At 41.0% G+C, this 23,282-nt stretch overlaps 1 protein-coding gene across 47 annotated transcripts in view; it reads left to right on the top strand.

Moving 5' to 3' along the window:
* Positions 1 to 23,282, top strand: part of Nrxn3 (neurexin 3) — a 1,550,418-nt gene that overhangs the window by 525,688 nt on the left and 1,001,448 nt on the right. For all 47 annotated transcript variants that reach the window (XR_012907734.1, XR_012907733.1, XR_012907732.1 and 44 more), the window contains one exon: positions 1,933 to 2,316. Coding sequence is in view for 39 of the 47 variants with exons in the window: in XM_075948192.1 (XP_075804307.1) it covers positions 1,933 to 2,316 (384 nt within the window). In the remaining 8 variants the exon portion in view is untranslated. The remainder of the gene's footprint in view (positions 1 to 1,932; positions 2,317 to 23,282) is intronic.

Here is a 23,282-nt window from a genome sequence, read left to right as displayed (position 1 = left end):
CATATTTCTCTAGGAGACAGCTTCTAAAGAGAGTTAAGGGAAGATTGTCCATTCAGTCTACCCCAATTCCACCCCAGGGCCCCTTATGTTCTTTCCGTTCCGCTATCCTGTTATAATTTGGAGCACATAGCATATTTGCGATCTCTTTTGATCTGCTTCAGTCCTTAGCTTGCAATGCTTACTGTCTGAATGAACGGGTAGAAGAGCCAGAGCAAAGGCGAACTAATGGATGGCACAGCCCACTTCTCTCAGCACCTACAAAGCGGATCAAGAATAAAACTTAAAAAAAAAAAAAAAAACCTGGCAGGATGCTCAGATACCACCATGCTTATAGCTCCTAATTTTTCAGTTCAGGAAACAGAGCTGTAAGGTGTTGAGGGGCCAGCACAGGGTGGAAATACATGGAATACAGGTGTACTTTTGTTTTCCCAGGCCAGTCACTAGGTTGCAGCTTCTAGAATCTCATTTGACAGAACCCCTTATCTGACCCTCCTGGGACTTAACCTATGTCTCTTGATCTGATCTTTTCTCACCATGTCTTGCCTCTTGGTTTGTGAGCAAACTTCTTCATGTCATCAGGTCATCATCATCATCATCATAGCTGTGTATGTGTGTGTGTATGTGTGCACGTGCGTGTGCGTGTACTACGGAGTGTGTATGGATGTCAGAGGACAATTTTTGTGGAGTTGATTCTTTCCTTCCACCTTCTCCTGGATTCCAGGGATCAGACTCAGGTTGGCAGGTTTGATCCATAGAAACTTTTCCCCAGTCAACAACCTCACAGTCCCTTTAGGGTTTTGTAAGTACCACTCTCTGTGACAGGCATACTCTTTCCCTTGAATTTTGCAGGGCTGGATCTTTTTCAACTTTCTGGCTTAATTTGTTCTTCAAGTAGTGATGCCTCCACTTACTATACATTTTAAAGTAGATCCTATGAGCTAATCTCATGCCATTCATTTGGCTATTTTTATAACCCCTGCTATTAGCTACATTACCTGCTCATTTTATGTCTCTGGGTTCTGCGAAATCAGCCCCGTAGGAGGAAGACTATGCCTGAGAAGCCTAGCACTGTCCCTGAAACTATTCCCAGAGAAAGAAAAGTGTTCACTGTGTATTTAATAATGCATGAAGAAATGCATTCTATCCAAGTGTTGTGGCTCACACTTGGAATTTCAGCACTCAGGAAGCAGAGGCAGGAGGATGGCTGTAAGTTCAAACCCAGTTTAGTGTTCATAGCAATTACCAGGCCAGGTTGGGCTACATAGTGAGTCTCTGTCTAAAATCAAAATAAACACACCAGCCAAAAGCAAGAATAACAAAAACACAGTTAAAGGCAATGCCCACAATTTTGATTGACAGAGTGGGCAATCAATTCCTAGTCTGCAGGATATTCATGGATAGAACAGGAAAGAGAATGCCTCTTCCTTTGGGGGAATTGTGGATCCTTGAAGAGGCTATAGGTCACAAAGTACCTCCTGCCCCAGGCTTTGTTGCAAGCTCTCTATGCATATGCATTTCTTTGATCATCACAGCCGCCTGTTAGTTGAGGGCAATTATTTATCCCTTTGGGAAATGAAAGGAGGAGTCTCCTCTTCAAGACTGTAAAGCTGGTAGTTGGCTGAGCTGGGATTTAAACTTTTCTTGCCCTGTTGCATAGCTTATCTCCCGGTGAGTATGGTTAGAGAGAAGAGATGGACCGGAAAAAAATCACTGGTTTTCTTTCTGAGTCATCTTATGGCCCAGGTTATCCTAGCTTCCGGATGGTCCTTCCCGCCAGCTTACAGTCATATTTCTGATTGCAGTGCTGTCTTCCACAAGGCAATGCTCATTTCTCCACACACCTGCAGAGCTGCTTTCCTTTAAGCAGCTCCAGAAGCTCACCTGAGGTGCAAGAAGGACTTTAACTCACTCTGCGCCTGTCTCCCACTCCAGGTACCATATCTGTGAACAGCAGGCGCACGCCGTTCACCGCCAGTGGTGAGAGTGAAATCTTGGACCTGGAGGGCGACATGTATCTGGGCGGGCTGCCAGAGAACCGAGCTGGCCTTATTCTGCCCACGGAACTCTGGACTGCCATGCTCAACTATGGCTACGTGGGCTGCATCCGTGACCTGTTCATTGACGGGCGCAGCAAGAACATCCGGCAGCTGGCGGAAATGCAGAATGCGGCAGGCGTCAAGTCTTCCTGTTCACGAATGAGCGCCAAGCAGTGTGACAGCTACCCCTGCAAGAACAACGCGGTGTGCAAGGATGGCTGGAACCGCTTCATTTGCGACTGCACTGGCACTGGCTACTGGGGAAGAACCTGTGAAAGAGGTGAGTGGCTGCTCCCGGTCTGAGCGGAGTAATACCTGGTCTAAGCGGAAGTGATACACGGCCTAAGGATATCTTTGCTCACCCTGTGATTTTCTGCTTCCAAACAACGGGGCTAGGTTCTGTGGTTTCCCATCTCATCCTTTCTAGTTGTTAATGGTTAAATTTGTTTGGTCACTTAGATGGTAGAAAGGGGAGCTTCATAATAAATATCGCCGTGGTCAAAATACACTTTAAATATCTTCTATGGATAGTGAACGTTCTAGAAGTACCCAACTTCCCCCCCCCCTTTAGTGCTTGAATTTTTGCTTCCTTAGTGGTTTCTGCAAGATAACTCCTGGGTCCCAAAAGCATAATATTGAACAAAATGAGTCTATCTCTGTCTTCATGGACCTGCCTATCTCTTGGGATTAAATTACTTACCAACCTGGTGAGTTTTATAGAAGGCTGAATGATGTCATCATGAACATGATCTCTGGCGTCAGCTGGGGTGATAATTTGGGCTGTCACATTGTCATATGAGCTTCACCAAAACAATATCTATTGGTACTTGATTTACTCACTAGTAAAAGATAGGCAACCAGGAACAAACCTCATCAGATGCTGCTTATGATAATGGGTGCCTGAAATATGGAGAGCATTTAGTACGTGTTAGTGACTGATCTATAGTTATTAGTATCGACATCATCAAACAGAAGGTACCGAGGAGCAAGAGACCCAGCATACCACAGGGGTTCAGACAGTATTTCTGCAAAGAAGCAGGATGGAAGAGATGATTTGAAAGTGAGTGGGCATTTGTTTGACAAAAAAGTGGCAGGAAAGAATGTGTTCTGAACCAGAGGACAGATGTAAAACAGGGCAGATGTGGAAGTTAACAAAAGAGACAACACCAAGACAAGGAGATTCTTGTTTGAAAGTCGTGTCCGGGTGGCAGCTTGCTCTATTTTATAGAGGAGGCACACAAAATCAGGCTGGCTATGGATTGTAAAGGAAAGGTTATTTTACACAACTATTGAATTGTTTTGTGGTCCTCATTTCTACAGCTTTGAGGCTAGGCTGTACAATCTGTAATAGATGTACTTCCTATTCCCGGGGAGTTTATCATTCACTTGACTAAGGAGTGCAGGTTGTTACAAAAGAAGCAGAAGACAGCCACATGTATTCTGTTAGAGGCCAGAGGAGGAAGATGGGGAGAGGAAAAGAATGCCTGGAAGACATATCTGCATGGGTTTCATTGCTGAAGATCACCAGAAATCAAATCTTGGGCTGAAACTGTGATGATCGGAGAGACACTGGGCAGGGCTGGAGTGGTGCTGAGGAGTTGCTTTCAAAGAGTGCTTCTTGTGAGCTCCACAGTGTTACTTCAAGAGAAAACAAACCTTCCTGGGCTCCCCTGATTCTCTGTTCCTTTCCGTTAATGATGCTGATACTAAAAATGCAGTTATAAAGCAATCACTAATATGTACCAAATGCTCTCCTGTTTCAGAAACCCATTTTTCATAATAACTGCATATCTTTCCTACAATCTTACCAAAACAAGACACAGGACATTTGGGTGAAGGGGAAAAAGATAACTTTCTTGTAGCTTTGGGATTTAAATTTAAATTCAAATCCATTGCATTTTCAAAGCAGCAACAACCATAATATGAGCTCAGATGAGGAGGCAGCCATCTGGAATAGAAATAGGCCACATGGGGTTGCTAAGTCTGTCAAGTGGCTGGACTCTTTCCAAATGTCTTTGTAGGGTAGCCTACCCTGGTGCTGGTTTGGAATGATGGAAAGGGCATTTGACCTCTGGGATGTAAGAGACTGAGTTGATGTAAGCCAACGTGTTGAGGTGTCTAAAAAACCAATGTAAGGACATAAGGTTACCTCAAACATCTCCCTTCTTCCTCTTGTAACTCACAGGTCTTATGGTGTAGAGGCAGGAAGCAGTGAATGTAGCCAGCTGTGCAAGGTGTTTATGGGCTCACCTATTCCAAGGGCAAATCAGTGGGAGATGGTCCAAAATTGGCCAAGTACAGTGAAAGTCACCACATCTTTTACATTGTCACTTTTGACTAGTCATTAAAAGGCAGCTGATTGGGGATATATGAGGGACAATTATTCTTGGTACAGTGCAGCCAAGAGCCATCCATTCTGGCCAAATGAGAGGCAGCTTAGCAAATTTAAGACATTTGATCTATACATCGCTCAAGTCCCAGACGGTTCAACTGATTGTTTTGTTCCCCCACTAATTGTTTTTTGCCCCTGTATTGTTCCTGACACCATGTTCAGAATGACTCATTGGAGGGGAAAAATGATAGGACTGCACTGTTAGTGAATATAATAGAGCTTTCCAATGACATTGTTTCTCCTCATTGAAACTGATTCCTCAGTGGAGACTTTTGAGTATGTTTTCTTTGATTTTCATACATTTTTTTGAAGCCTATAACTTTCTAGACACTGTGACCAATAAAAACAACAAACAGGTATCTGGACACAATTCATACTTTGGATCGGGGGACTATTTTGTGGTCATCTGAAAGAAAAGAAGCAAAGTCTGACATGTTTAGTGTGCGGTAAATGTTATTAGCACTGTGGGTGGGACATTGTAGAGCCGATAGGTGGAGTGGCCACTTTTATATGGAGAAACTAGTGGTGGGAAGAAGGAGGTCCAAAGGTTCTTGGATTTTCTCATTCTTCTTTCTAACAACATTGTGGTACTTTTTACTTCTGATCTTCAGAATCTGTAGGCATTTCTGATGAGTAATAGTGAAGGAAGAGTGTTTCACATTTTCTTTGTACAGGACCATGCGCCCCTTTGGAGGATTCCCCATGGACCACAATACCAGCCTGATCACAGATAACTCTTTGCTAATTATTTCTCTGATTTTTTCCCCAGAAGCTGCAACCTTAAGCCTAAAATTAATCATTTATACTAACTATTGTAAAATGAAGAAAATTTCCAAGAAAGTGTGCTTCACTGAGCCTAAAACAACTGTGTGATGACTCACTTATATCAGTTATCTCACAATAGGAATGGTGATGTTAGGAACCAATGTGTCTAGAATTGAGAAAATAAGAGTGTAGTGATGAAAACTTCAATTCGGGGTTGGGCCTGGTTCAGGTATGACACTAGGTGAGAATTGCTAGCCATCTAACTAATATTGGTTTAATGGCCAACTCTACGGGAAAGTTGTCCTCCCCAATAAGGCAAGGGAACTAGGAAATATGTAAGGGTGGAGAGAGACTAAGCTAATTTTCTTGGGTAGCTCTCTACCTAGCCAAATCAGACCATCTTTGTTTCTGACCTTTATGAGACAGTTCTTTCTGCAGAGAGAAGAAACTCTAAATACTGACTTTGGAATATTAAGCTGGTATGGAATTTAGCATTTTTTTTTCAGGATGACTTGCCACTATTTTAAAAAGATATAGACAGAGATGTCCATCATTATTATTTTTAGCCGTTTGGGTATTCTATTCATAGTAAGGTAGGAAGCATCTCTGCAACCTAAAAGTAAAAGCTTTAGTAACTACTTAATTGCAATCAGTTACATTGAAAACTGGGAAGACAACCTGTTCTTCTATGAAGTCCTATGATATCTTTTTAAGCATTGATTCAGCGTGTGTGTGTGTGAGAGAGAGAAAGAGAGAGAGACAGAGACAGAGAGACAGAGAGACACACACAAAGAGAGGGACAGAGTGCTAGCGCGTGGAGGTCAGAGGACATCTTGTGGGAATTGGTTTTCTCTTTCCGTGTGGTTTCTGGGTAGTAAACTTTAGTCATCAGTGCTTTTACCACCCAGGGAGCCATTTTGCTGGTCCCCATAATGTCTTTTTTTTATTTTTATTTTTTTAATTAATTAATTTTTTATTGAAAATTTCCACCTCCTTCCCTTTTCCCACTTCCTTCCCCTCCTCCACTCTCCCTCTCCCTCCCTCTCCAGTCCAAGGAGCAGTCAGGGTTCCCTACCCTATAGGAAGTCCAAGATCCTCCCTGTTTCCCCCAGGTTCAGGAAGGTGAGCATCCAAACAGACTGGGCTCCATAATGTCTTATAGTGGATAAAAAATACCCTTGAATCTGTCTTATTTTTGTCCTGGAATTTTCCTTTATTGGAAAGCTATGAATTCTTGACCTTCTTTACCATAAGGCAGTCTTCTTCCCAATGTGGCTAACTTGTTAGTTCAGTTGATAAGTATTCTAATAAGGCAAGTCAGAGAACTCCATTCCATAGTAGACCATCAAGCTAAATCTGAGTCCGTTGCACATCCTATGCTCATCTTTAAAAAGCTTTGTATAGATATAGGTGGCATTTATTTGGGGGAAAAGTTCACACTTGTGTTAAGAAAAATAAGCTATGATACAGTGTTTAGAGGAAAATGAGCTCATGATTCAAGGGAAAAGTTTTAGAGTCAGAGAGGCCTGGAGTCCTGTGTTGATTCTATTACTAAATAGCAAGATGACATAGAGGGCCTTGGTCCACATCTCGGTTCTTTACCTAGGAGATGAGAATACTAGACTTCCTGACTAAAGATTTTTCTTTCCCCTGAAACCTCCAGAACTAGCCATGACATCAAGGAAGTGGAGCCTCACAGGATGACTATGTGGAAAACTGTCAATCAAATGATGACTTTAGAGAGGAAAGCAGAGCATTTCTAGGGACCCCAGTCACCGTGATTGAGCTCCTCTAACCTCTGGGTTCTAAGATTTCTGATTCAGAGTTTGCCTTTTGCAAAAACGAGAACCACCTTCTTTCAGATTGCTGTTTTTGCTTTGTTTTGTTTTGTTCTGTTTTCTTTCTTTTTTTTTTTTTTTGCCCTACAATGATCTGCTAGTTACCTGGAATAGCTGGAATAGAATAGGCCAGATCACACACATGTACCTGTTAGAATGATCCCTCGAGACATTTGAGAGCTCAAGCCATCTCACTGACTTTCTGAGATCCTAAGGTCAAGAACCTGATGATAGCATGCATTTTTAGTTCTTAGGCACAGAGGTTGCCCGAGCACATGAATGTACTTCAGTGTTTTCTTTTGTTGAGGTTTTTTCCCCTAAGAAGAGTAGGTCACGATAATGAGGAAAAATTCAATGCAATATCTTTCCTATCCTGCCCCCACTAAAATACTGCTTTTGCAGAATCATGGGCCTTTCCTTGTTCAGATAAGTCTTGTTCACGCAGGGCAATGTTCATGGTAGATTACAACAATTCCCAAGAGGGAGGATGAAGTTCAATTTTCAAATGTTTCAAAGGTGAAAAGTCAAAGCCTTCTATCTAAATCCAGAGACTAGATTAGATTTTTTCTCAGCTAAAATTGAGACTTGCTTTTTATATTTTTCAAATGTTAAACCCTTCCTTTTAATTTCAAAGCCCTCTTTACTTAAGGTGTGACGAAGACACAACAAATGGCAGAGGCCACTGTGGATCCCTTGCAGCTTCAAGCTTCACTTTTCAAAAAGGACTACATGCTGGAAGACAGTGGTTCTCAATCTCTGGATTGTAATCCCTTTAGGCTCACATAGCTGATATTTACATTATAATTTATAACAGTAGAAAAATCACAGTTATGAAGGAGCAACAAAATAATTTTATGGTTCCGGGTCACCATCAGCACAGTTGTATTTGACCTTGGAGTCCAGAGCTGCTGCTCCCCCCACAGGAGTTAGTTATTCTGACCAGAACGAATGATAAAGTGGTATGTCATGTTGTCACCTCTTACTTTCTAATTCCTATAATTACCCTTTGAACTCTCATACTCTGGAGATGACATTAAAGTTTCAAGATTCTGTCTCGATCCCCTCGGCTACATTGTAGGCTCATGGAGGACGCAGAAACGTGAGGAACTGTATTAAAGGGTCACAGCAGTAAGAAGGTTGAGAGCCACTCAACAAATAATTAGACATACATTAAATAATACTTGAAAAATGCAAGAAAGTGTCAGGAATCGGGAAACAATGCTCCAAGCTTAAACACAGTTAATAACCATGAATCAGGCATGGCTGGGCCTTTCCCTGTTTTAGGAATTTGTGTTATGTACAGATATAACCAAGCTGTGTGAGAAAGATGTGCTCTCTTTTTCCCACTGAATATCATATTGAAACCTTGATTTTATCCTCTTAATTGTTATATTCTTTTAAATTGTTTTTATTGAGCTATATATTTTTTCCCTTCCCTCCCTTCCTCTTCCTTCCCCTCTTCCCTTCTCCCATGGTCCCCATGCTCCCAATTTACACAGGAGAGCTTGTCTTTTTCTACTTCCCATGCATGTCTCTCTTAGGGTCCTGTTTGTTGTCTAGGTTATCTTGGGTTGTAAATTGTAGGGTTTTCTTTTCTTTTTTTTTTTTTGCTTTATGTCTAAAAGCCACTTTTGAGTGAGTACATGTGCTGAAATAAAACATTAACTGTGCTCTTAGAAATCAAGTGATTTTGCGAACATTAATTTACAAAATCATGAAATTAAGATAGATAGGACATACTTCTCCCAGGCCTCTGGGATTTTGTTTACCTGCTATATACATGTGCCAAAACCCAAGGATAAAGATATGAGGTTTCTTAAATGGCATGTTCCAATAGGGGAGGTTGGCATCAGAATCTATCTCTGATCTTTACTGAGGACTTCCTTTTCAGTCAGCTCTCTGGAGGAGCATGAGCTACTCAGTGGCAGTAATAACAGCAATACCCGCAGTAGATTCTGCCTGGCAAGGCAGAGGCACAGGCTGCAGTGAGGGTGGAGGGTGTCTGTCATATGACTGTCACACATAGATCACTAAAATCAGGACATCAGAAAGCAATATGGTGAGTAGATTGCATTGGGGTCATCTGTGATTCGTCCTCATTTTGGTAGATGGAGAATTAGTAACCCAGGGAAGTTGACACTCCCTTATCTTGGAGTTAAAGAGTAGTTAGAATTTATGCCTCCTTGCTCCTATTTCATTTCTTTTTGCAACACACTGTGAAGCCTTTCCCCCTCATGTATGCAAAAATCTTATTCCAAGATCAATGAGGAATAGAAACTGCGTGAGGTACATTCATGTGCTCGTAATATCTTCCATTTGTTATACACATATTCATTCTGGTGGCTTTGCGTGTTAGAGCACTTCAAGTCTCTGTTTTATGTCTCTGTCCACACACTCCCTTTGGTCCTCTTACTCACTGCCACAGCATCAAAGGTCATGCTTGTACCAGTGATGTCCAATTTCAGTTTAAAAATTGTTATGAAAACTATAATCTGAGCCCTTCCTCCCTACATCAAAGTTATTTTACCTTGTTCCTCCCATCTCAGTAAATGGCATTACCATTCTCTTTGGGCATGTTTTTGTTCCATTTTCTCTAAGAACCAAGTCCTGACAGTCTTTACATGAGAGCATCTTGCTTCATGACAGGGCTAAACACTGATATTTTCTTTGGACAACTAGATAGTGAATGGAACATGAAAATGAAGATGTCAAATTTGCCTTGTGGCATCTGTAGAGTATTACAGTAAATTACTAAAATCTCTGCACATTCAGCACCTTCCTACCTCCACTAACTTTAGTTCCAGTAGCTTTGGGTTTAAAAGGCTAGGAAATGAAACTATGACGCTTGTTATTGAACCCCAACATTGGCCCCGGAACTCAATAAACAAGTCTTCAGATTCTTTCCACATCATGAGGAATGTGGCCCTGAAGACACAGCCTGGTAAAGGACGCGTTTCTGTGTCCTCCATGAGCCTACAATGTAGCCGAGGAAATGGAGACAGAATCTTGAAACTTTAATGTCATCTGCAGAGTATGAGAGTTCAAAGGGTAATCATAGGAATTAGAAAGTAAGAGGTGACAACATTATCATTCGTTCTGGTCAGAATAACTAACTCGTGTTGGGGGAGCAGCAGCTCTGGACTCCAAGGTCAAATACAACTGTGCTGATTGTTTCCCCTTGTCTCCGTGTCACCAAGGAGAGCTTTTGCAGTATACCTGTGTTCCCTACCTCCCGGGATATCCAGATCCTTTATTTAGATATATGACCTTGATATAGTTATTTGGATCCTCTGGCCTCTCTGTTCTTTCGGAATAAAATGAGGCAATCCGGTTTCATGCTCTCTTAGGGCCCTTCAACACTAAAACTCTGAGACTCAAATGTCATCAGCTTGGCAGTGTCCCATCTGTTTCCAAGTAGAGGGATAAAGGTGAATGAAGGGCGGAACAGGACTGCGAGTCCCTGTTCCTTGCAGTCCGCGGAGCTCTCTTGGTCAGCATCCTGGCTCTAGTTCTATCAAGGGTACAATCAAAATTTTACTTTTCTAATGGATTTGCCCAAGAAAATGAATGTTTTGTCTTATGACATGGCCTTCAGGCTTACGATACAGATATTAATTGATAGATTAATAAATATAACCTGGAATTTCTTCAGAGAACTAAAAAGCTGTCTCTATTTTGGCCCATTCTTTGTGAGCTTTTGATTGATAATGATATGTATCTGAAAAAGGGGTTTCCTGTGAAGTATGCATTGCAATCAAAACCCCAGTTTTTCTCATGCATAGTTTCCTCTGTCATTTACTGAGTCTCTGGTGACATCCAGCATACCCCTCACATTCAGGCTCCTCTTTCTCCTCCAGTTCTTTAAGTGTCTCTTTGCCATGACCAACATGTGATCTCATGAAGATGTATCATGGTTCATGAATAGCATGACCTACAGTGATTCCTCTTTGTTGGTGTCTGAGAGGCTCTGATTAGAGTGTTCTTCTTGTTTCAAAGGAGAGGTTGAGAATGTATATTTTTCTTATTCTGAAATTAACAGGTAGGGACACTGGAGATATTTCTTGCTTTTTAAAAAAGTCTACCATACATTTGCATCCAGACAGAGAAATGAGAGGTTCAGTCAGTGGTTTGGTGCAGTCTGTGAAAACTGCTGATACCTTCAGTGGCCACAGTGTCCCCAAGAGCAGGGACATGATAAACATTTACATCCCTGCTCGGTACCTTTGTTACTGTGTTTGCTAAAAGCAGCTTAACTGCCAACAGACATCTGCCTACTATGGTTCAAATAAATCGAGATGCTGCTAAATTATGAGTAGCAAGCGCTTCAAAACACAACACAAGGGGACCATTGCAAGCTTTTGTATCGTCGCTGGCTTCATGGTTCCTTTCACAGACAGACAAATCCTTCTTTGTTCCTGTTTGGATGAAAAAGAAAGTTAAGAGACCTGGTTTTTATTCAAAGAAATTATACATCTGCTGTTTGTTGGGTCCTTAATATGCCCTGGGCCATTTCACACTTACATCCTTTCTGCAGATGATATGTTATTATTATCACTCTCTAGTTGAACCCAATTCATTACAAAGTACTAACTATGTGCCAGCTAGTGTGTTTAATATGAGGTAGATTAGGATTCTCTTCATAAACAGATCATAATGGTCTGGTGTCCAAGAAAGGTGGTATTCAAATGCAGAGAAGAATTCCATAGGAAGCATCAAAGATGAGATAACGCTAGAGCTGAGGTTTGGTTGTGGAAGTAAGAAATCTACTTCTCAAGACTGAAAATATATTATTCCAAGCAGAAGGAAAAAATACACAAAAGGCTAGCATGTTCATAAACATGAGAGCATGTTGCGCTGGCACTAAAAGAGATAAGAGATCTAACTGAGCTAGGGAGAATGGAAGCCAAGTTTGGATACTCACCTAATGGAGGTAGAAGGGACAATGTCAATAGGACTTAGACACTGATTGTTCCTATTGGAAGGTTGCTAGCAGTACATGAAAACAAGGGAATGTCCATCAAGGCCCAATGTTCTTGTTGCTGTCTTGAACAAGTGATGATCTTGGGAGGAGTGAGGAGGAACAAGGCCACCATTAAGGGGATGCAGCAAGGAGTCTCATTAACATCTGCCTTGGTACCACTCTGTGCTTCAGTTTTCATACCTACACTGAAAACACGGAGAGTGGCTCTTTAGCCGCCTTACCGGGCTGCTCCGGTATACAGCAGAGTGTCCCCGGTGTGGCCCCCTCTGAAGCAGAAATTTAGTAACTTGACAATGTGAAAAAAAATAAATTCTGGGGCTTCTGGCTCTTTTCTAGTTTCCTCCTCTTTCAGCATATAATAGCAACCGGAGTTTAAAAGCAGGAAGGGAGAACCCTGACAGCACCCCACAGTATGCTTTCCTCTTTAGATTTCAAATACAGACATGTGTTTGCATCTGTTACAGTTGTGGCTTGCTCAGTGTAGCTCTGGCACATACTTAGTGGGAAAATTAGCAACGCCTTGTCCCTAGTCATCTTGCCGAAGTGTCCAGACTTAAGATTAAACCAAAGGATCGATTCCTTAAAGGTGGGAAGTCACAGTTTTAATTTCTTCCCACTCTGTGCTCTCCTTCACACTTCACATCATTGATGGTAGCTATAAGAGCTGTATATTAATGTGTGCATAAGTCATGCATATAGTTTTCCCTTTCCTGTCTGATATAGGACTTTATTTTTTTCATAGGTTCTTTTTTTGATCCAATGTGAAATTAGAGGGAGCAAGAGTAGACATGTAATCCTTAATGAATAAGACACCTCAAACCCCAAACCTAAAACTGAGTTGGTCCAAAGAAAACTCAACAGAGTATAATAGATGCCAAAAATATGTTATCGCAACAGTAGAACAAAGGTGTGACTCGTCAGTAGAACACAGCCACTCCGACTCTCAGTTTAAATGAGGAACTGTGGCCTCCAGCTAGGAATTGAATGGTCCAAATAATAGAATAAAATCTTTTTGGATCTGCACTTTGATTATACTAAAGTTGGATGTTCTGAAGCAAGAGTATCATTTGTGAATATTCTGTGATGATATATGTTTATGTTTCCGTGATTTAGTAAGTAGTAGAAAGTGCCATTAGAATGCTGTTCAATTAGTCTCCAGTAGTTCATTCTCTTTGGTAATATTTATTTGAAACTTTGGCAACTGACAAAGAGAAAAACTATATGAAGGGAAGATATGCAACGTTTTTTTTTCTGTCATCACCCATCCTTTGGCACCCCACAAATGATAAAAAAAAACTCAGCCGGACAGAGAGTATTTTGGGAGTATGTGTGAGTCAGGGCTGAGAAGCCTGGGTATGAATGACTCTTGAAAGACCCCCTTCTGTGGGCTGTTGGATGGCTATTCTGCTGGCAAGTAGATGCAATCTTTCTTGGAGAAGATCATTTCATGCTTCTTAGCATGTTTAACCTTTACAGCAAGGCCTTCCCATCAAAGTGACAATCCCCAACAGTGCTTTCTAAGAGGCTAGTAAATCAGAAACCTTATGAAATCTGTGGGATTAGCATGCCCCCTTTCGTTGTTCCCCCAGGGAAAGAAAGTCATGCGCCTTTCAGATTTTAATCTTCTCCACAGGCCCCTTGTCTGAAACGTCCTGCTGTGGCCTGCTGGTATTTGAATATTATTTTCTTATAGTTGCTCATGGCCACATACTGGCACCAGCTAAGTCTGCCACATCTTTTTTATCACCATCTACGATGTGGTAGAAGAAAGATAACTTCTCCAATTTTTTTTAAGTTGAATTATTTGCACCCCTAAGACATGCTTTCTGGGTCTGAGGATAGTAGCTGATTCTTAATGCCACTATGCCCATGATGGCAGGATGAAGCTCAAAGTCATCATCTTTATCCAGCTGTCTCTGCTGTCTTTGTCCCATTGCTAATCTGAAATAAAACCATTTTTCTCCCACAAATAGCCCAGCATTGCAACCTCTATGAGACAGAATCACTTCTGGTGGGGTATCACAAAGTCAAGACTATGTTGGGAGTACAAACAGCAGGAGAAATTATATGACAACCATGATAATCATGCAAGGGATAGAAGTACTCATTGGGGTTTCAGATAGATCATTTCTTTTACTTTTTACTTGAGTTATATATGCATTTATATGCATATATACCTATAAATAAAGGACCTCCAAAGTTTGGGGCCTAATTCAATATTTTCTGCATACATTTCCCCTTGAAACAGTTTCCTAAAGGTTTTATGGGAATGTATTCCAGGATTCTATGATTTATAGTAGTGACTTAAAGTAGGCAACTTAATTATTACAATAGCCATAGAAGAAAAATGCTGTTTTCATTCTTAATCTATATCTGAGGAATTGGGGTCAAGGACAGACTAATTTTCCCAAGGATGAATCAATAAGACTACCCCGCGAGAGGACAGTTTAGCTGGTCTTCTGGGTCTTTCAGCCCTGAGCCTGCACTTTTCTAATCAGCATTCTCTTATTTAAGCGAGAAGGGAGCTTGCCCTTTCATGAAACAGTGTGTCCATTTATGTTGAAAATTTAAAAAAAACAATATTACATGAACGGGTCTCCTCCTGAACTAGTCTCCTCTTTCTTTTCTTTTTCTTTTTTCTTCTTCTTCCTCCTCCTCTTCTTGGCAAGCATATTTATTTACAAAAGTACAAAATTTCTCCCTTTTTCTAATGCCTTCCTTTTCTCTTGATTCAGGCTCCAGAACCCCAAAAAGCCCTGGCATGATGGTACACATTTTCAAGCATCTCTCTCAGGAGGCTGAGACAGGAAGATCAGGAGTTCAAGGCCAGTGTAGGATATGTAATGAGTACAAGTTCATCCTTGTCCATAAAGCAATACCCTGTCTCAAAACAAACCCAACACAGACACACAGACACACAGACACACAGACACACACACACACACACACACACACACACACACAGAGAGAGAGAGAGAGAGAGAGAGAGAGAGAGAGAGAGAGAGAGAGAGAGAGAGAAACCCACATGAGCACACATAGCCCAGGTGCTTTCACTTGAACACTGGGGATGATAGAGTCCATTAAGCTTAAACCCTCATTTAAAGACAAATATCCAATCTGTGAATGCTTAAATTCAACCTCTGCTTTTTGCAATTGGAATTTCCAGTCATTCTCAGGATAAACATCACTAGTTTTGGTTTGGAGTTCCTTAATAATCCAGTAGTCACTAAATAAAGGCAAGAGAGGAGGATGCTATGTGTTCACTGAAGTGGAGAATGGCTTCTTGTTGAGCAACCACTGGGGAGCAAGCCACACCTGTCTAAGCTACCGGAGTGCATTACTAGAGTGGTAATCAGATGGGCATTAGATGTCAGCACGTGTATGGTTGGTACCTCTGTTTCCTGTAGGAGCCATGTTTGTTTGTTATCTTGAAAACATGCATTTGGTCCCCAATAGGTAACTTATTACTTCATCTTATTTATCCATGTGGTCCTACACTGAGTGTAGTTAAATCACACATTTCAGAAGTAAAACCAAATGTAGATTTACATGTTGGGACATCTCAGAATATCACTGATGGAGAAAATCTAGTCTTGCCAAGTAATATAGGATCACAGAATGACAGAGCTGGTCAGGACCTTAAGAAGTCAGCTATTTTGCTGCTCACAATTTATAATGGAAGAACTGAGGTCAGAGTAGGGGATGTGATTTGCCATTGTTTGGGTAGTAAATAGAAACAGAAGGACTCCCAAGTCAGCATTCTGAATCCTAGTCCAGCGCTGTCTATCCTAGATCAATGTCATAAGGTCCTCTTGCTTATTATGCCTTTGAGCTTGTCTCAGAGAGAGAGACCTTAGGATAGTGACCCTCAGAGTCTGTACATAGCTGTAAGTCTTTATGAATTTTCACATTTAATAGCCCATCCATTTCACGTAAGCCAGGCAATTAATTCACAGTAAGAAACTTAAGGCCTCGAAAAATCTCATTACCAAGCCTTGCATTATCAACAGGTCTGTTTGAAAAGAGATTTGCAAAGAAGCAGTCTGAAAATGCATATCTGCCTCAGAAAAGAAAGTCCCTACAAGGCTAACCTGAAGTAGAGAATACAGGGTTGTACTGGAGCCATCAAACCAACTGAAATTTACAGTCAGAATAAATAAAAAGGAAGCCAGGTGGTGGTAGCACATGTCTTTAATCGTGTACCTGGGAGGCAGAGGCAGGTGGATCTCTGGATTGAAATGTGCCCACTTTGTCTATGTAGTAAGTTCTAGGACAGCAAGAGCTACAAATAGAAACCCTGTTTCAAATACAAAACAGAGCAAAAAGCAAACAAGCAGAACAAATAAACAAAATTACCACCACCACCAGCAGCAGCAACAAAATCCTTATCCAGGCAATGTTGGCACAAAACGTCAATCCCAGCAGTTGGGAGGTAGAGGCAGGCAGATCTCTGAGTTCAGTGCTAGCCTATTCTACAGAGTATCCTATTTCAAAACAGCTAGGGATATACAGAGAGATACTTTCTTGAAACACACACACTTTTTTTTCCTCTCTGTGTGTATATATATATATATATATATATATATATATATATATATATATATATATATATCTTGGTATTTTTGGTGTGATTTGATAGTTAAGATGTACAAGGTTAGAGGTGAACAACTGGGTTTGATTGACAACTTTAACACATATATTTCCTATACTCTTGAGTGTGCTATTAACCCCTCAAGACTCGTTTTTCTGTTTTCTTGAAATGTTTCTGAGGCATTTATGAGGCTTAACTAAGATAATAATGTAAAAATTTTTGCACAGTGCTTATCTTTGTCACTATTCAATATATGAGTAGTAATCTTTTTTCATTTTAGAATAAGTTTTAGAAGTTCACAACATCATCATATTTAGACAATTAAACCAAGGATGTGAAAGGTTAAATAAATTGCCATAGTAACTGTGTTAGCAGATACTGGAAGTAGGGATCCTTTTCTTAGCACAGCCTAGAAATGTTTCTGATATACTTTGATCAGGTATTTAGGGGAGAGAGTAAAAGCTACGAGAAGTGGAAGACAGTCTGTGTTTTCTTTTCTGGCAACCCCATCCGTTCTCTGCTATAGGATTTTCAGAAAGCAAACATGATGGATAAGCTGAGATGGGAGTAGCTCCTTGGAGTGAATTCAAGATTCAACAAAAGCAATCAGACACTTGAACATACTGCTGTCTACACAGTTCTCAGTATAATAGAGGCAGTCTAAGGATACACAGAATTTAGATGGAAAGAAAGGTACCAGCAATATAAAACTTTCTCTCTCATAATTTATTTGGGGCTGCAACATAGTCCAATTCATATCTATGGCCATACGCTGTGCACATGTGTGCACACATGAATACTTATACTCACAACATTTTTCTACAAGCCTGGATCTGTGTCATGTTTCTTTCTCTTGTCGGTCTTCTTCTCTACACTATGGACCATGAAGTATGCATCCCTAGTGTTTAAGTCAGAAAAGGAGCTCAGTATCTGTGGAGGAAAATAATGAAAGGATTAATGAAAGCCTAATTTAGTGGGAAGAATTCTAAAGCTTACTCAAGCTCCCATTCTAGTTTATTACTCTATGCATTCACAGAAATGCAGTGCCTGGTGAATAGTTGATCCCCCTTCCAATAAGTCAGAATTTTTTCTTTTTTTTCGAAAAACCAAAAAAAAAAAAAAGTCAGAATTTTATGGTGGGCAGAAATAGGGATGTGCTTCCAGTAGAATCTAGAGGGAGATGCTTTAGGTTGGGGCCTTTAGTAAGTATTTCTGCAATCCAGCATCCTATTCAGAGACAAGATTTTGTTACTTACTGGGAATTGATGGGCAGGTTGACCAGGAAGGCGATAGGAGAAGCCATCTTGCAAACCAGGGCAGGCATCTCTACCCTTATTGCGTGTAACAAGGAGTGTCCTTATAAGAAGGTGAAAGGGGATTAATGAGTGATGCCCTTTGCTCCCCCACACTTCTTGTTCCCTTTCCTTCCAGCTCCCCAAATCTTTCCTTCTGTCTCTCTCCTATGTCTTATTCATCCTTTTATCGCTCCGTGATTAAAATACACAGAGTACTTTTATTTTCATTTTCTCCTCTTGATACAGCAATAGTGCCTAGATTTTAATCAGCCTTTTAATGAAATTAATTTGTGTTTATTCAGAATGGTTGGACAAGGGATTAAGGGAGATCCAAAACCACAGGGTAGGTGGTGCCTAGTGGTCATCTAGCTAAGCATTGTTTAGTTAGATTGGGAGACGAGAGATCTATGACCTCTCTAACCATATTGTGTAGCCTGGAAGCTATTACATGTTTAATTGTGCTAAATGAGGAAAGCGTATAGGAGAAAGCAATGACCATGAAACTGATTGGCCAAAGTATGTGAAGAATACACTGTGGAGGACTAGCAATTCCTACTTGAGGGAATGACTTTGGCAGCCACAGTGGAATCACTTTTTGTCTAATGTGGGATTTCTCAGATGCTTTTACATAGAAATGGATGAGGGTGGAGTGATGGGAAAGAGATGTATCTTCAGGATGATGCTCAGAAGGACTACTTTTTTTTTTTGCATTTTCCCCTTGTCTCCTTCATTGTTCTTATTTCTTCATCACTTTTCTTGAACCTTCCATTTCTTCCTGTCCATGATCTCTTGAAACACATTCAACTTATTTCCCAAGTGAATAATATGTTTGACCTCTCCCAGTTTCTTTAACTACAGAGCAGCATTCCCGAGGGTTTTGATAGAAATGATGTAATGAATCTTGACTTTGGTAGGACTGTTACTCTATCTTCATAAAAGACAATTCAATAAACCAATCTCTAGATGATAGCTTTGTTAAGCATACTTCCCACTATTGGAAGAAATCTCATAAAGAGTTATCATTAGTGGGTTATTGCTAACATTATAGGTCATGGATCTTCATTTTAAAAAAAAACAAACATTGATTTTTATGATTATTAAAGTAATGTATGTTCACAGTAGAAAATATAGCCTGTAGAGAAATTTATTTTATAACCAAAATTAGCCCAATATTCATTTAATGGCAGACAAAGATAAATTAATTAAAACAAATATAAATGTACCAATCGTAAATGGCCATTAGTAACATACTTATATGTCTTGTTCTATTCTTTTGAAGCAATGTATGCCTCTATAAAATGTATCTCAGTGTTGTTGTAAGTTATTTTAGTCCCATTTTTTAGTTCTAAATGTTTTGCAGAAATTATCTCATAATCACATAATTATAGCACAATTTCCATCTAGTGCTATATAACCTTTGCCTCAAATAATAAAGAAATCTTCAAAATATGATTTGTAATGACTTCGCAGTAGCTGTACTTTCCAGCTGTTGCCTCAGGAATGTTGTCAACAACCTATCTCAGAAGTTAGTGGCTTATAGCAAACAGTATTTAAATTTTATACCCATGGAGCTGTGGATTGGTTGAACTGGCTCAGTTACAAGCTGGGAAATGTCTGACATTAGCTCAAGGCTTCCTGTTAAAATCAGGTCGGTTTCATGGTTCTCATATTTTCCTTTGGTGGGAAAGCCTGCAGGGAACATTCTACTCTTGGCCAAAAGTAGGAATGCAAGAGAGGACACAGAAGCATTTATTTCCTTTGGTATCTTAGTCAATAATTCACACATTGGTCCTTCTTTCCTCTGTCCACATTCTTTTGATCAAGCAAAATCATGTGTCTAAGTCATGACAGATACGTAAAAACACTATAGCCTGGCTAATTGAATATAAAAAGCCAAGAAGAAGTGGGCTAATAAAATTTATCTACTACTGATTAAGGTACCAAACAAAGACATGCATGATAGTATGCTTTATCCACTACAATGAAAGGTACTGAATTATGACAGGTGGGCTAATAAACCATACATACTATAGTGGAAGGTACTAAGCCAAGATAGGTGGAACACTACATACCATATCCACTGTAGCTGATGGTACCAAGTGAAGACAGAGGGGGATAATATGCTTTATCCACTATACTAGAGGTTCCAAGCCAAGATGAAGTGGAATAATCTATTATACTCACTATCATGGGTGGTAACAAAAATCCACAAACAAAAGATGTGGGATTATCATTCAGAAGAGAGAGAATGAGGAATTCTGAAGATTCAGCTTACTCTAGTGGAAGCCTACATGATGCTCCATTGAATGGCCAGAGATAGATCAAACAAAGCCAGATAGTGATTCTTTTTTCTCACTTTCAACATGCTTCCATGTTGATAGATCTAAGACTGTTCTAACAACATGGACTTTCGAGAAGATTCCAGCTTTCTCTGTGATCCCATCTTGTACTTTGTAGCTCTAATCTGTCTTTCTTACCTGTAGGAATTTGATGTCTGATTGGTTAGGCTCAAAACTTAGATTTGTCTTCTTCAGAGGACTTTCTCAGGTAGGAGTTTTTCAGGGGCATCTCTCTGTAAGTCAACTATATGGAGCGAGCAATGGTGGGTGAGTGTGCATGGAAACATTTGAGGCTGAAGGGATATTGGGCAAAGATGAATTCATAGACTCTTACAGATAGTCATGTTTTATCACTACCATTTACTCCTGTCTAATTAGAAAGTTGAAAACCTACCTATCATAGAATAAGTGCAATTATATAAGAAAAGAATACATGATAAACTATGTCTTTAGCCCTACAGGGACACAAAAATAACTCAAAGGATCATAGGTGATGTATTGGTCATGAAGCTTGTTGTGGCTAGCTTTCTGTTGCTATGGTGAAACCTTCACCAAAAAGCAACTTATGGAGGAAAAGGTTTATTTGCCTTATATATCTTGAGCTTAATCCATTGAGGGAAGCCAAGACAAGGACCTGGAAGCAAGAACGAAATCAGACACCATAGAAGTACTTCTTGCTGCTTATTGGCCTGTTCACTCATGGCTTGCAGAGTTTGCTTTTGTATACACCCAAGGATCATGTCCCAGGGGTAGCATCACCCACAGTCAGTTGGCCCTTGCATACATATCAATCATCAATTGAGAAAAGCCTCACAGGTTTGCCTACAGGCCAGTTTGACAGAGTCAGTTTCTCAACTGAGGTTCTTTCTTATGATGACTCTAGCTTGTATCAAGTTGATCAAAAGCTAACCAGCTCAGAGCCCACTCAATCAAAGTCTCTTTCTCATGCATGCATGGATGATCTTGTGGAAGATCCAGGATTGTTTGTATGTGGAAGAAGAATAAGGAAGAGAATAGACCCAGGTTTAGCCAGATTTCCCCAAAGCAGTGCACATAGAAAAGCCTTTCCTCATTGGAAGTAATGAAACCCCTACTTGCTTATTAATATTTTCCATCTCTGAGACAAGTGCCTGAGAAATTGAGGAAGGCAATACTGTTTTTGGCTTATGGCTTTAGAATTTTCAGTTTATGCTGGCTGGCTTCTCTGCCTTTGGTCTGGGATGTGATGGACACAATACCATGGGGACATAGCAGAGCAGTTTACTTTATGGGAACCAGGAAGCCAGGGTGACAAAACCCCAAATGACATACCCCATTGTCTTGATTCTTTCACATAGACCCCACCTCCAAAGTTTCCACCACCTCCTCATAATGTTTTCAGCTAATAAATCTGTCAATGGATCAATCTGTTGATTAGATCAGAGAACTCATGGTTCAGTTACTGCTCAATGATTTTACCCAGCAGCTGAGAACCAAGGCTTCAATACTGTGTTGCTTTGGCTGGTACCCATGATACAGACACTAAACACCTACTGAGCCAAGGAAGAGTCTCCCCTCATCTGTGCTCCTAGTGAGCTAAGTTGGACCGGGGATGGGGGTGGCGAACACGCTGATTCCCTATGTAGGTAGTAGGCAGGCACTCGAGGTGTAGAGCGCTGTTCTCAGGGAAAGCTTTGCTTCTCAACTCCTAGCTCCCATCCCCAAGCAGAGGAGGGAACCGATTTACCAGGAATCAGCAGAAGAGGGGGTGGTGGTGGTGTAAGGATGGGAGCATTTGCAAATTAATTTCAGAAATCGAGTCTTAGCAATAAACGACAGCTGCGGGTTTAATCACTGAAACTGTCTTCCATTCAGCAGCAGCATGTGTCCCTGGGGAAGCGGGGCATTATCAAGCAGTTAAGTCCTTCAAAGCTGTTTCTGGGCTGGTAAGTAGTTTACAGGGAAAGGGGAGGGTAGAGAGCGTGTAGTAGTACCCTTAGTGTAGTAGGCACGCCCTATGCCCTACTTGCTCTCACCTCAGTCTCTCCCCAAAGTCCTTGGAAATGACTGTGGTGGGCCTGTCAATCAATGAGAGGATTAGGGAGCATAGTACTATACAAGTGAAGTTAATGGGGTCAGGAAAACCACATCTTAGCGTTGGCCTGAAGAAAGGAATAGAGTCCTTAATTATTAAGGGGTGAGGGGGTTCAGGAGGGATTGTCCTTCTCCATCTGTCCCCCATCAACATCACAACAGTGCCAGCAATGACAGCAACTGCAGCCTCATGATGTCCCAACAGCTGCATCAGCAAGTGTTTCCCCAACACTAACCTGCATCCCTTAATCCACACCGTTTTATCTGCTCACTGTTCATTGAGCATGTACCATATGCTGTGCTCCTGCTAAGCACGGGAAATGAAGCAGGACCACCAGGCAGCACAGCTCTTCCCCACAGGGAGCTGCCAGTCAAGTGGAAAGGATTAAATGGTATAGCTGATGAACCCAAAGCTAGTCTCCAGACAGAGGCATGGCCATTTATTCTTCCCCTAGTCCCAACCCACATGGGGTCTGTGCAGTTGCTGACATCGAAAACATACCTCTTTTTTTTTCCCATTTAACTCACATCCTTATGCAGTGATGGCTATTTTTGCATCCTTTTGGGTGCTGCTGCCCAGCATTGCCAAAGGATTGGGAACACCTGCCTCAAGCTGTATACTGCCAGCCTCAAAACCATCTTCTTTTCTTCTTGTTGTCCTGGCCTATTGCCAGGATGAGTCCCAAGCCTGGGAAGGGCGGCTGGGATGACATGGGCACACACCTTGCCTCATTCTTGCTTCTTTGCGGCTCCCTCTTGTTTTATCTGCCTTATTTTCTTTTTCATCTCAACATTTTAAGGGGGCTTTTAAAGCAGGCATGGAGCAAATGCATGCTTAGCAGGAGAACAGTGAGAAGACAGATGAAGGAAGACCCTGTGACTCAAGTAAAAGGCAAGGCGTATTTGCATGGGTCCATGCGGTGCTTACAGGGCTAATGGGCCCATGGAAGAAATGGGAACATTGTGGCCATA

This window comes from Microtus pennsylvanicus, chromosome 14 (genome assembly GCF_037038515.1).
Source record: "Microtus pennsylvanicus isolate mMicPen1 chromosome 14, mMicPen1.hap1, whole genome shotgun sequence".
In the NCBI taxonomy this organism is placed as follows: domain Eukaryota; kingdom Metazoa; phylum Chordata; class Mammalia; order Rodentia; family Cricetidae; genus Microtus; species Microtus pennsylvanicus.
The sequence above is the reverse complement of the archived record's forward strand: the minus strand, read 5'-3'. Positions and strand labels throughout refer to the sequence as shown.